Source organism: Pseudophryne corroboree, chromosome 11 (assembly GCF_028390025.1).
Source record: "Pseudophryne corroboree isolate aPseCor3 chromosome 11, aPseCor3.hap2, whole genome shotgun sequence".
Classification (NCBI taxonomy): domain Eukaryota; kingdom Metazoa; phylum Chordata; class Amphibia; order Anura; family Myobatrachidae; genus Pseudophryne; species Pseudophryne corroboree.
Window position 1 is genome coordinate 304,615,054 of NC_086454.1, and position 13,593 is coordinate 304,628,646.

General features: G+C 43.1%; 1 protein-coding gene across 5 annotated transcripts in view; it reads right to left on the reverse strand.

Moving 5' to 3' along the window:
• Positions 1-244: 244 nt before the first annotated feature.
• CMIP (c-Maf inducing protein) overlaps positions 245-13,593 on the reverse strand; it is a 206,378-nt gene continuing 193,029 nt past the window's right edge. For all 5 annotated transcript variants that reach the window (XM_063945560.1, XM_063945563.1, XM_063945562.1 and 2 more), the window contains 5 exons: positions 8,282-8,329; positions 7,317-7,463; positions 5,898-6,003; positions 5,696-5,766; positions 245-2,656 (listed from right to left, as the gene is read on the reverse strand). In XM_063945560.1, coding sequence (XP_063801630.1) covers positions 2,603-2,656; positions 5,696-5,766; positions 5,898-6,003; positions 7,317-7,463; positions 8,282-8,329 — 426 coding nt within the window. In that variant the 3' untranslated portion in view covers positions 245-2,602. The remainder of the gene's footprint in view (positions 2,657-5,695; positions 5,767-5,897; positions 6,004-7,316; positions 7,464-8,281; positions 8,330-13,593) is intronic.

A 13,593-nucleotide genomic window follows, 5' to 3' on the forward strand; every position in this document is an offset into this window, starting at 1 on the left:
TTTCAATGCTTCATGAATAGACCCTAAAAGTTTGTACTAATATTATGATGTTGTCTTTTGGGCTATAATGGGATAGCAGAGATCTCAGTGACAATCTCATCGAAGAGGAGTACAGTAAAATACAGTGAACATTGAAATGAATGACATTTGCATCGTCAGCAGAGTCCCCACCACAGTCATAGGAAAACACTTTACCGAGTTAATTACTAAGAAACTTGACATAACATACAAAGCAAAAGCCTGGTTTGAAAACAAAGGCAACCGTTTCATTTTATTTCAAAAGAAAGCACACTTTGGCGATATCGATCAGCCAGGGAGAAGGCAGCACTTAATCTATCACTGATATATTCCAATTCTTTTCACTGTGAAAGAGACTTGCAGGTTTACATGCATGAATAAGATTCTCACATTTTTATAGAAGTAAAACATCAGTAGCCAATGGCAGTCTTTTTCAAAACATTTTTGAAACTCTTGGATAAATTAATAGATAAGTAAAGGACAATTCTTTAAGTCTGGATCCCTCTTGGTAGAAGGGCTGAAATATATTCTGTACATGCTGCTTTTACATAAAAATCTATGTCAGTCGCAGATTCATATTCCTTGACGTCAGTCTCAAGTAATACGAACTTCCAATAATATTTTCTTGTACTGCAGGTTACAAGCTGAGATAGTTACACTGAATAACATAACCTTTACTAAACATCAGAAGGGTATTACAAGTCCACCAGGAGTTCTGGTGTCATGACAACCCATTGAGGTTGCTTTTATATAGGACACTAAGGTCTGTGACTTGCAGTAACCTTATCCACAATAAAGGATTTGTGAATAATAAAAAAAAATGATATCATCAATATAACATCCTTAGTATCCAATTACGTATAACAACGTAACTTACAATGATCACAGTATAAACATTTACCCATGTATTATATATAATTAGACAATGGATAGTGACTGAATGCATTATGTGCCCTGTTACCATAGTGTATATGTGAACAACTGTAATTGGTATCTTGGTAGAATGGAACAATACTGTATACAACAGGGGTACCCAAGGTGGAACACTCCAGCTGCTGCCGAACTACACGTTCCAGCACGTCCTGCCTTAGCTGTGCTATTAGGATAGGCTAAAACTGTGGCTGGGCATGCTGGGATGTGTAGTTCCACAGCAACCGGAGAGTCACACGTTGCCTACCCTTGGTATACACGATGATAAATTGATGGACATTTTTCTGCAGGAAACATAAATGCATATTTTTACTCTTATATATGTGTGTGTGTGTGTGTGTGTGTGTGTGTGTGTGTGTGTGTGTGTGTGCGTTCGGCTTTTTGTCAGTGAAGTGCTGAGGCACTTACATTTGAAGGCAGCACAGTAGGCATCGCTGACGGAACAGCTTTCCAGCACAGATCTGCTGCAGCTGACACAAACCTATAAGCTTCACCCTGTGGCTTGATCCCCTGCAGGTGCACAAGGGATTCATATTGAAAGTCATGTACATATTGGACTAAGGGGTCTATTTACTAAGCCTTGGAGAGAGATAAAGTGGACGGAGATAAAGTATCAGCCACTCAGCTCCTAAGTGCCATGTTACAGGCTGTGTTTGAAAACTGACAGAAGCTGATTGGCTGGTACTTTATCTCTGTCCAAGACTTAGTAAATAGAACCCTAAGTTTAGGTAGGTAACAAAACATAGGGAGCAACAAGATATCGGCATAGATCTATACAAAATGACAATAACAGGGCACTAATGCATAAACACAATGTTTATAACCAATATCGGATGCAATGGTTTTCTGTATCCCACGCTATTGACACAGCATGTGGCTGAGGGGATATATATTTATATTAAATACACCATACATTAACCATGGTATTTATTCAAGAAAGCTTTCTCTTCTGAAATCAAAGCCAAAACAATACACATACATTAATAACACAGTCAACATGACAGCAACAAACTACTTTGTACAATTCTATCTGCAAAATAAAAACAAAAAAAAACATTTTTTACATTTTATAAATAAAAAGCAGGTCCCAGACCCGCTGAGTATGAACCATTTTTTTCTTTTTTTTTTTTTTAAATAGGTGAATGACGTAAATCCTATTTACAAAACATGGATTTGCAGAACAGCTGCAGGGCGAGAAAAAAAGGTGCAAAAAGAGAGTGACAATCGTTCTTGTTGCGCTTATGATCTTGTAAGTCCTTGTTACGCAGCGAAAGGTCAAAGCAGGATTTTTTTTTTTTAAATGAGTCCAACCAATCATATTGAATTAAAAAAAAATACATAAAACATATGCATTTTTGAAAATTTTCCCTCACACAGCATGAACACGTATGCAAATAAAAAAAAAAATCCACAAAAAGTTTTTTTTTTTTTTTTTTTAGTTTCCTCGGTATAACCTTCTGGCGCCTAAAAAGTCTTTTGTATCCATTAATGAATTCATCTTGAAATTTCTGAAGCTGTATCAGGCCACAAACGTTGATCTTCCCTACATAAAAAATGACCTCTAAATTCAAAAACACAGATCGTAGTCCAAGAAGTTCCTTGTCCTACAAAGAGGCCGTTGAGACGTGTATCCTTCTTCAGTGATAGTAGGAAGTCACCAGGCTTCTGTGTAGCGAACATCCACCTCTTTAAGGTTTGGCAGCTTTGCCTGCGGAGACAAAAATATATAATCACCTATCACCGCCAACTACTGGTCTACATATAACTCTCTTTTAGAATACTTTTCTTTTTACCAAAATACAAGTGCAATAAACAATCTCCTGTTTCAACTATATCAGTACTTTAATTTAAAATACAATACAATCCATTTGCTTAAATGCCCCTGTGTACAGATGCAACAGGTAGAGAAATCATTGGCACTCAGAGTTTTCAAAATTCCAGAATACCAACGTTTCGGGGGCTTACTTCATCTTTGTAAAGGTGTACAATGTAAAAGAAGACTAAAATGTTTCCTTAAATAAGATGGAAGCCTGCAGAGTGTGCCAGCAGCCTGGGGTCTTGCCGTGTGGAGCGCACACCGGCATTCTCTGTGGATGACATCACCCACCAGTTGCCCCCTAGTTGCCTGGACAAACTGGAGCAACCCTGGTTGGATGTGCAGCGGTGCTGCAGGGAAAAGCAACAGGAATGGTGTGCAGCATAGGGACAAAAGTAAACCAGCGCCTAGTATCCCTCCACAAAAAGTATAAAATAATAGATGTGAAAAGTAAGAATTAATAGTAGAACAGGAAGAAGAACAAAAATTAAACATAATGCAAAGTTACAATCAATCCATGGCTGACTTTTTGTGGAGGGCTAGGAGCTGGTGTACTTTCTTCCTGTGCTTCATCCCATTCCGGTTTCTTTTCCCAACCAGGGAAGCACCCGAATGTCAAGGCAAGTAGAGGGCGCCTGGCGAGTGATGTCATCCACAGGGGACGCCGGAGTGCATTGCACACTCAGAGGGTCTCCGGTCTGCTGGTGCACTCTGAGGGTTTTTTTCTTATTTAAGGTAAGATTTTAGTCTTCATCTACATTGTACACCTTGCCAAAGGAGCAAGTGAGCACCCAAACGTTAGGATTCTGCTGTGATTTCAATACATTGGATTGTTGAAGATTCTGAGTGCTGCTACATAAGCTGCCACCAATTAGAACAGGATCATATAATATTTAAATATTAAAAATAGTTCACATGATGTATTTGTATTCGAAATATTTTGATTTAAGGCAAACACCTGTAACTTTTCCATATACAGATATAACTGTTAATATAACTAAGCATCTCTTTAAAATAAAGTATAAGTAGGTCACACCATTGTGTAAGCTATTTTACATGTACTGGAGGCCTTTAAAACAAATAAAGTAAAAAAAAAAGATTAAAGAAAAACAACACCCACCCCAGTTTACGCACATTTTTAAGAGCTGGATGCAGCAACAAGTTATGCTATATTCGGGTGTGGGGATTGCTGGGCTATTTTTACAATAGCATACACCAGATACTCCATAAAGACGCTTAACGCCCAGGAAATGTTATATATGGAACAGAATCCCACGCAAAAATAACATGCGGGTCATGTTGCTGGGTGTGTTTATAGCCAGGAAAGTATAGTGGGTGTGCTTGTGTAATTAGGATCTTATGAAGGAAGATTTAGGTCACTCCAGGCCTTTACTGATTAATGTAAATCTTGTTAATTAATGCCCTATATCCTTATTAGGAGTAAAAGCCTGACAGCGCCTAGCTGGTGTGCAAAGCTGGTTGAACAGGTTCTAGATCATAAGTGACAAAGTGGAACTAGATCTTAAAATATGAAACCACTAATTTAACAGTCAATTGAGTGTCATCTATTTATGCATTTGGAGTAATGCGTGGGTATTTTACACTGATCATCTTCAAGATTGGCTTACTGAGTTTCAAAGCATTACATGACCAGGGCCCAAGGTACCTGAAGCAGCTTCTGACCCCATACTGACCCACTCGATTACTGCGATCTGTAGATGAAGGACTTTTAGCAGTACCTAGAATCTCCTGTAATTCATCTGGGGGTCGAGCTTTTAGTCATGCGGCTCCGACTCTATGGAACCCACTTCCCCGCACAGTGCGAGAGGCCCCAACTATAGAATCCTTCAAAAGTAGACTCAAGACTTTCCTGTTTACTCAAGCATTTCCATAATGTATCTTTAGTATCTACATGCTTCTATATTTTATGAAAATGTACTTCATTATTTTCTGTACTATATTATGCTATCTATCTGTTAAGAGCCTTGAGTCCTATTGGAGAAAGAGCGCTATATAAATAAAATTATTATTATCATCTGTAATGATCTCTCTTAGGGCGGGATTTACTAAAGGTAAAATGCGGTAAAACTCCCGTTTTCGGTCGCCAGCTTTCCGATGTGGAGGGTATCGCCATCTTTTTATGGCAATACCCTAAAGAAGTCTATGGGCTTCTTACCGCATCCCGCCGGCCCGCGCATGCTAACCCCCTCACCTGTATGCTGTCAGCCTCCCTCTTGCTCTCCGATCCCGCAACCTCATCCTCCCCTGCAACACAGCCAGTTGCGAAACTAATCATATATGTTAGTACATATGCAATTAGCATCGCTGCGATGACCGGCGATGTATATTAGTACAGCCCGCCCTAAATATGATATATATACTGATTCCAGAGGCTAATGTATACAGATGGATAAGGTGACTCTCCATTAAAAACATGATGTGTAAACAAGGTAGAAATAATCTGTCTTCTGCAGGGTTCAGTATGAATTACCGATGTCTGGGATGTCGGCTGTCAGTATACCGACAACTACATCCCGGCCGTCAGTATGCCGGCAGCGGGGTGAGCACAAAGAATCCCCTTGCGGGCTCTCTACATTCGCTACGATGCGGGCTTGGTGGCTCGCGATTCTATTCCCACTCTATGGGTGTCGTGGACACCCATGAGTGGGAATGGAACCTGTAAGCCGGGTTTACGGCTGTCGGTATTGTCAGCAGTCGGGATTCCAGCGTCGGTATCCTGACCGCCGGGATCCCGACTGCCGGCACATTAACTGCATACCCTTCTGCAGCATGCACAGCTACAAGCCTCACATTTTAGTTATTTATTTCCGGCAGTAACTTTCTCGATGGACAGCGAATAAACCGACATGTATAAGAGTGAATCTTTGTATCGCACATGGAAAGAGCGAATGTGATGTCTCACGAGTTTACCTTTAGATCCTCGTAAGTGTCTGCTGACAGCTTGGTGCTGTTCATGTTTAAGCTGCAGAGGCTCTTCATAGCTAAGTAGGAAAACAGAAAGGTATTAGAAAGAAAAAGAAAAATTCTCTTGGACTTGACAATGACAGAAAGAAAAGGGAAGACAGATGACGGAGATGTGGCAAGACAGAAGGAAAAGAGCGAGGACCCTTACAGCTCAGTGCCAGCAGCCCAGCATCGGTGACAGGAGTTTCACACAGGTTGAGAACTTGCAGCGCAGTGAGGTGCTCGGACAAAACCCGCAGCCCCGCATCTCCAAACTGTGGAGGAACCAGAGAAGCATTAATAATGTGAAACGCATTGTCAAGGGAAATTTTTGTATTGAGATGGAAACCTGAGTGACCTGATACAATAAACCTGCACTTTCTGAAATACACTTTATATAGCTAAACACTAGAGTCTGGGCACTATTTGAATGACCTGCTTCTCTTTAACACCTGTGTTCTGATTGGTGCCACAGCTGTCATATGAGCAGTGACTCAGTTATATTTGATGATATGCTGTCAATGTCTAAGCTTGCCCATAGAATGGGCAAGCTGGCCACATGGACCGGATCGCTTTCACATGTATCCATACATGAACATTCATCTGAAAGACGCATTTGGTCCAGACGGTCACATTTGACAGGGTGTTATTAGTGTGATTGGATTTTGAGATGTGGTCATTGTTTAAATGGCTTTACCACCGTTCCCAATCGACAGCTGACAGAGCCCAATCAAAGGTTTATCAAGATAAGTGTCTATAGGTACTGCAGGGTTGGCGTGTTAAGACCCCTGTGATAATATGACACAATTAACAAAATGGTCAATCATTAAAATGAGGAATAAGCTCTAAAAATAAGTTAATATTTTGCACAACACATAAACATATATACATATTTTTAACTCAGCTGTATATTAACGCTAACGTCCCAAGTGACGGAAGAGATTTATCAAAGCTTGGAGAGAGCTAAAGTAGAGGGAGGTAGAGTACCATCCAACTGGCTTCTATTTATAATTTTACACTCTGTGGGGCAGATGTATTAACCTGGAGAAGGCATAAGGAAGTGATAAACCAGTGATAAATGCAAGGTAATACACGCACCAGCCAATCAGCTCCAATATGTAAATTAACAGTTAGGAGCTGATTGGCTGGTGCGTGTATCACCTTGCACTTATCACTGGTTTATCATTTCCTTATGCCTTCTCCAGGTTAATACATCTGCCCCTGTGTTTGAAAAATGACAGGAGTGGATTAGCTGGTACTATATTTCTCTGTACTTTATCACTCTCCCAGCTTTGATAAATCTCCTCCCCTAAGGGGCAGATGTATTAACCTGGAGAATGGATAAAGAAGTGATAAAGCAGTGATAAGCGCAAGGTGATAACGCACCAGCCAATCATTATGGATTTGAAAAATGACAGTTAGGAGCTGATTGGCTGGTGTGTTATCACCTTGCACTTATCACTGCTTTATCACTTCTTTATCCCTTCTCCAGGCTTAATACATCTGCCCCAGTGTGTGTTTTACTAACTTCTGGAACTAACTACAGTTCTTCTGCATCTCAGCTAAGCACAGCTTATGAACAATGTACCTGAGTTGACCATAGGTTCAGTTGTTTGAGTGAAGGCAGCTTGATAAGTTGCTCAGCGCAGGCACTCGTTACATTAGTGAAGGCCAGACTGAGGTTTTCTAGGTTTCCGAAGGAGCCAGAGCTCAGTAGCCTGGCTAGGTCCGCATCCTGCAAGCAAGGAGAACTTTTTGAGCACAAGAGCTTCTACGATGTGCCAACAGGCAGAAATGTTATTGATTTCAAATCAATTACTGCCAATTGCATAGTTTTGTAATGGTGGCTATACTGATGAACACTGACACAATGGTATCATTAAAAGGCAGTATGCATACTTTCAGTCTACATTAAGGTGAATAATCTAAGGTTTTCATATGAGGCAATATGCTTCATTTAACAGATGCTCAGATAAAATGTAATATTCTAGGTGTCATTGTTAAATAAAAAGAACTGAATGAAGAGAATAGACTTTCTCCAATAAGGAAGCCATCTCCTTATTTTTCCCTAACATCGCAATTTCTGCTGGAAAAGTCGAAGGTGACAATATTTCCTTAATCCTGCAAGGAAGGAATTACCAGGAAAAACAGTACAGGTTGCCAGCAGGGACTATGCAAGGAAAGAGGTACCTGATTGGTGCCCCAGTGACCAATCATGCGCAGCTTCCAGTGCACGTCAGCCACTGACAACAATCTGAATCTTACCTTGTAACTCAACTCCTTCAGCACCCTCAGCACTCAGACAGTAGAGGGAAACTCCATTCTGAGTGTAGTTATATGATGTATACATCAAATATAATAAGTGTTGTAACTCTGAAGGCTGGCTAAGAACCACAGATTAAGATGGTCGCCCACTTTTGGGTGAAGGAATCTATGACATCTGTCTGTTGTCAATGACTCAATGTAGGAGTCATGAAAAAATGGGTAGGGACTGCATTGTTGTCCCACAGGTCAAAATCAGAGCAACTATAAAAATAAACTGTTCACGCTTACCGTAGACTTGGATGGCAGTGTTAGGCGAGTGGGTCCTCCTTTTCTTTGCTGTAATTGAAGCAAACAAAGCAGTTATTAGAATGCTAAATAAATCTTCTCTAACAATTTTTCTGATTGTCTCTAAAAGGTTTGCTATGTATTCGATATAGAAGGAAAAGGCCCAGTTGAGAAAATAATGATCTCTATGGCTAGTTATGTTTGCTGCACAATCCGCAATAGTAGTCCAATAATACCTGAAATGGAGCCCTACAATTAGTGCAATGTAATAAAAATGACATCTATCAGACCATATGTACCAATAGAGCCTAATGACCACTATGTGTGACCACAGAACCAGGTCAGATTCATGCAATCACTTCATTTTTGGAATACCCAAAGCACAGATTAGAAAATGCAGGGCCAGCTTTACAAAGGAACGCCAACCTTTTTACTCAATATGTCATTTATTTCAAAGTATTTTTTGTTTCATTACTGCCACCAATACATTTGGAAAACACATCCTTTAATATACATGCACCGTATCTATCCTAATGGTGCAAGAATGCTAAAAATGTAAATACATTGAAAATAAGATTTTACTCACCGGTAAATCTATTTCTCGTAGTCCGTAGTGGATGCTGGGGACTCCGTAAGGACCATGGGGAATAGACGGGCTCCGCAGGAGACTGGGCACTCTAAGAAAGATTTAGTACTACTGGTGTGCACTGGCTCCTCCCTCTATGCCCCTCCTCCAGACCTCAGTTAAGGAAACTGTGCCCGGAAGAGCTGACATTACAAGGAAAGGATTTTGGAATCCAGGGTAAGACTCATACCAGCCACACCAATCACACCGTATAACTTGTGATAACATACCCAGTCAACAGTATGAACAACAACAGAGCATCAGACAAACCTGATGCAACCATAACATAACCCTTATTTAGGCAATAACTATATACAAGTATTGCAGAAGTCCGCACTTGGGACGGGCGCCCAGCATCCACTACGGACTACGAGAAATAGATTTACCGGTGAGTAAAATCTTATTTTCTCTAACGTCCTAGTGGATGCTGGGGACTCCGTAAGGACCATGGGGATTATACCATAGCTCCCAAACGGCCGGGAGAGTGCGGATGACTCTGAGCAAACACAAGGTCCTCCTCAGCCAGGGTATCAAACTTGTAGAACTTTGCAAAAGTGTTTGAACCCGACCAAGTAGCTGCTCGGCAAAGCTGTAATGCCGAGACCCCTTGGGCAGCCGCCCAAGAAGAGCCCACCTTCCTTATGGAATGGGCTTTTACTGATTTTGGAGACGGCAAGCCAGCCGCAGAATGAGCCTGCTGAATCGTGTTACAGATCCAGCGAGAAATAGTTTGCTTTGAAGCAGGAGCACCCAGCTTGTTGGATGCATACAGGATAAACAGCGAGTCAGGTTTCCTGACTCCAGCCGTTCTGGCTACATAAATCTTCAAAGCCCTGACTACATCTAGTAACTTGGAATCCTCCAAGTCACGAGTAGCCGCAGGCACCACAATAGGTTGGTTCAAATGAAAAGATGACACCACCATTGGCAAAAATTGCGGACGAGTCCCTAATTCTGCCCTGTCCATATGGAAAACCAGATAGGGGCTTTTACATGACAAAGCCGCCAATTCTTGACCACTTTCCACGTGAGATATTTTAACTCCACGGTCTTAAGCGGCTCAAACCAGTGAGATTTCAGGAAACTCAACACCACGTTAAGATCCCAAGGTGCCACTGGTGGCACAAAAAAGGGGGCTGCATATGCAGCACTCCCTTTACAAACGTCTGAACTTCAGGTAGAGAAGCTAGTTTTTGTTTTTTTTTATGAAAGAAAATGGATAGGGCCGAATCTGGACCTTAATGGACCCCAATCCTAGGCCCAAAGTCACTCCCGACTGTAGGAAGTGAAGGAAAACAGCCCAGCTGGAATTCCTCTGCAGAGGCATTCCTGGCCTCACACCCAGCAACATATTTTCGCCGTATACGGTGATAATGTTTAGCCGTCACGTCCTTCCTAGCCCTTATCAGCGTAGGAATAACCTCATCCGGAATCCCTCTTTTCTACTAGGATCCGGCGTCCAACCGCCATGCCGTCAAACGCAGCTGCGGTAAGTCTTGGAACAAACAAGGTCCCTGCTGCAACAGATCCTGCCCTAGAGGCAGAGGCCATGGGTCCTCTGTGAGCATTTCTTGCAGCTCTGGATACCAAGTCCTTCATGGCCAATCCGGAACAATGAGTATTGTTCTCACTCCTCTTTTCCTTATGATTCTCAGCACCTTGGGTAAGAGAGGAAAAGGAAGAAACACATAAACCGTCTGGAACATCCACGGTGTCACCAGTGCGTCTACAGCTATCACCTGAGAGTCTCTTGACCTGGCACAATACCTCTGTAGCTTTTTGTTGAGGCGGGATGCCATCATGTCCACCTGTGGCAGTTCCCACCGACCTACTATCTGCGCGAAGACTTCTTGATGAAGTCCCCACTCTCCCGGGTGGAGGTCGTGCCTGTTGAGGAAGTCTGCTTCCCAGTTGCCCACTCCCGGAATGAACACTGCTGACAGTGCTCTTACGTGATTCTCCGCCCAGCGAAGAATTCTGGTGGCTTCTACCATCGCCACCCTGCTCCTTGTGCCGCCTTGGCGGTTTACATGAGCCACTGCGGTGATATTGTCTGACTGAATCAGAACCGGTTGGTCGCGAAGCAGGGTCTCCGCTTGACTTAGGGCGTTGTATATGGCCCTCAGTTCCAGGATAATGATGTGAAGGCAAGTCTCCTGCCTTGACCACAGCCCTTGGAAATTTCTTCCCTGTGTGACTGCCCCCCACCCTCGGAGGCTTGCATCCGTGGTCACCAGGACCCAGTGCTGAATGCTGAATCTGCGACCTTTGAGAAGGTGAGCACTCTGCAGCCACCACAGGAGAGACACCCTGGCCCTGGGGAATAGGGTGATTAACCGATGCATCTGAAGATGTGATCCGGACCACTTGTCTAGTAAGTCCCATTGGAAGGTCCTCGTATGGAACCTGCCGAAGGGAATGGCCTCGTATGATGCCACCCTCCTTCCAAGGACTCGAGTGCAGTGATGCACTGACCCCTCTTTTGGTTTTAATAGATTCCTGACCAGTGTCACGAGCTCCTGAGCTCTCCCTATCGGGAGATAAACCCTTTTCTGGTCTGTGACTAGGATCATGCCTAGGAGAACCAACTGCGACTTTGGAATATATAGAATCCAGCCGTGTTGCCGTTACACTTCCAGAGAAAGTGATACGCTGTTCAGCAACTGCTCTCTTGATCTCGCTTTTATGAGGAGATCGTCCAAGTACGTGATAATAGGGACACCTTGCTTCCGCAGGAGCACCATCATTTCCGTTATTACCTTGGTGAATATTCTCAAGGCCGTGGAGAGACCAAACGGCAACGTCTGAAATTGGTAATGACAATCCCGTACTGCAATTCTGAGGTACGCCTGATGAGGTGGATAAATGGGGACATGAAGGTATACATCCTTTATGTCCTGAGTCACCATAAAATCTCCCCCTTTCAGGCTTGCAATGACCGCTCTTAGCGATTCCATCTTGAACTTGAACCTTTTCAGGTATATGTTCAGGGATCTTAAATTCAATATGGGTCCGACCGAACCGTCTGGTTTCGGGACTACAACATGGTCGAATAATAACCCCCTCCTTGTTGAAGGAGGGGAACCTTGACCACCACCTTTTGAAGATACAATTTGTGAATTGCAGTTAACAATGTTTCCCTCTCGTGGGGGGAAGCTGGCAGGGCCATCGGTGAGGGGGCATCTTCTCACAGTCCAGCTTGTATCCCTGAGACACAATATCTATTGCCCAGGGATCTAACAGGGAGTGAACCCACTTGTGGCTGAACTTACGAAGGCGTGCCCCCACCGGGCCCAGCTCCGCCTGTGGAGCCGCAGCGACATGCGGTGGATTTTTGTAGAGGCCGGGGAGGACTTCTGTTCCTGGGAATTAGCTGTGTTGTACAGCTTCTTTCCTCTGCCCCCGCCTCTGGCAAGAAAGGACGCACCTCGGACTTTCTTGTTTCTTTATTCGAAAGGCTGCATTTGATAATGTCGTGCTTTCCTAGGCTGTGCAGGAATATAAGGCAAAATATCAGAATTACCAGCTATAGCTGTGGAGACCAGGTCCGAGAACCCTTCTCCACACAATCCTCAGCCTTCCATATGCCTCTTAAGTCGGCATCATCTGTCCATTGCATATTCTACAGGACACGTCAAGCAGAAATCGACATAGATTTGACTCTAGGACCCAGTATATTCATGTCTCTTTGGGCATGTTTTATATATACATATCTCTTAAGACAGCATCTTTTCAATATATATATATATATATATATATATATCTCTATATATACATATATATATATCTATATGCATACTAGGGTCTCAATCTCTGCTGATAAGGTACCTGTCCACGCAGCCACAGCGCTATAAACCCATGCCGACACAATCGCCGGTCTGAGTCGTGTACCAGAATGTGCACGCTATCTGCAGGATCCCTGAGAATAGCTAGTGCTACCTTCTGGGCAAACGTGACACCCTAGGGGAAGATTCCCATCACATCCTGGCCCTAGTGGGGAAAGGATACTGCCTGAGAATTTTTTGTGGGATGCTGCAGTCTCTTGTCTGGAGATTCCCGCTCTTTTTCCTCATGAGAGGAGGGAAATGTACCTCAGCTTTCTTCCCCTTAACATGTGTACCCTTGTGTCAGGGACAAATGAGTCATCAGTGATATGCAAATCATCTTTTATTACAATAATCATATATTGAATACCTTTCTGCCATTATGGCTGTAACTTTGCATTATCGTAGTCGACACTGGAGTCAAACTCCGTGTCGATATCAGTGTTTATTATTTTGGATAGTGAGCATTGTGAGACTCTGAAGGTCTCTGTGACATAGGGACAGACATGGGTAGATTTCCTGTCTGTTCTCTAATCCTTTGTGCAATAAATTCACCTTAGCACTTACACATATCCAAACAGGTGTCGGCGTTGTCGACGGAGACACCCTCTCACACACATATTTGCTCTATCTCCTCCTTAGGGGAGCCTTTTACCTCAGACATGTCGACACACACGTACCGACACACCACACACACAGGGGATGCTCTATTTGAAGACAGTTCCCCCACAAGGCCCTTTGGACAGACAGAGAGAGAGTATGCCAGCACACACCCCAGCGCTATATGACCCAGGAATCACACAGTAACTTAGTGTTAACCCAGTAGCTGCTGTATATATTGTTTTTACGCCAAATTTGTGTGCCCC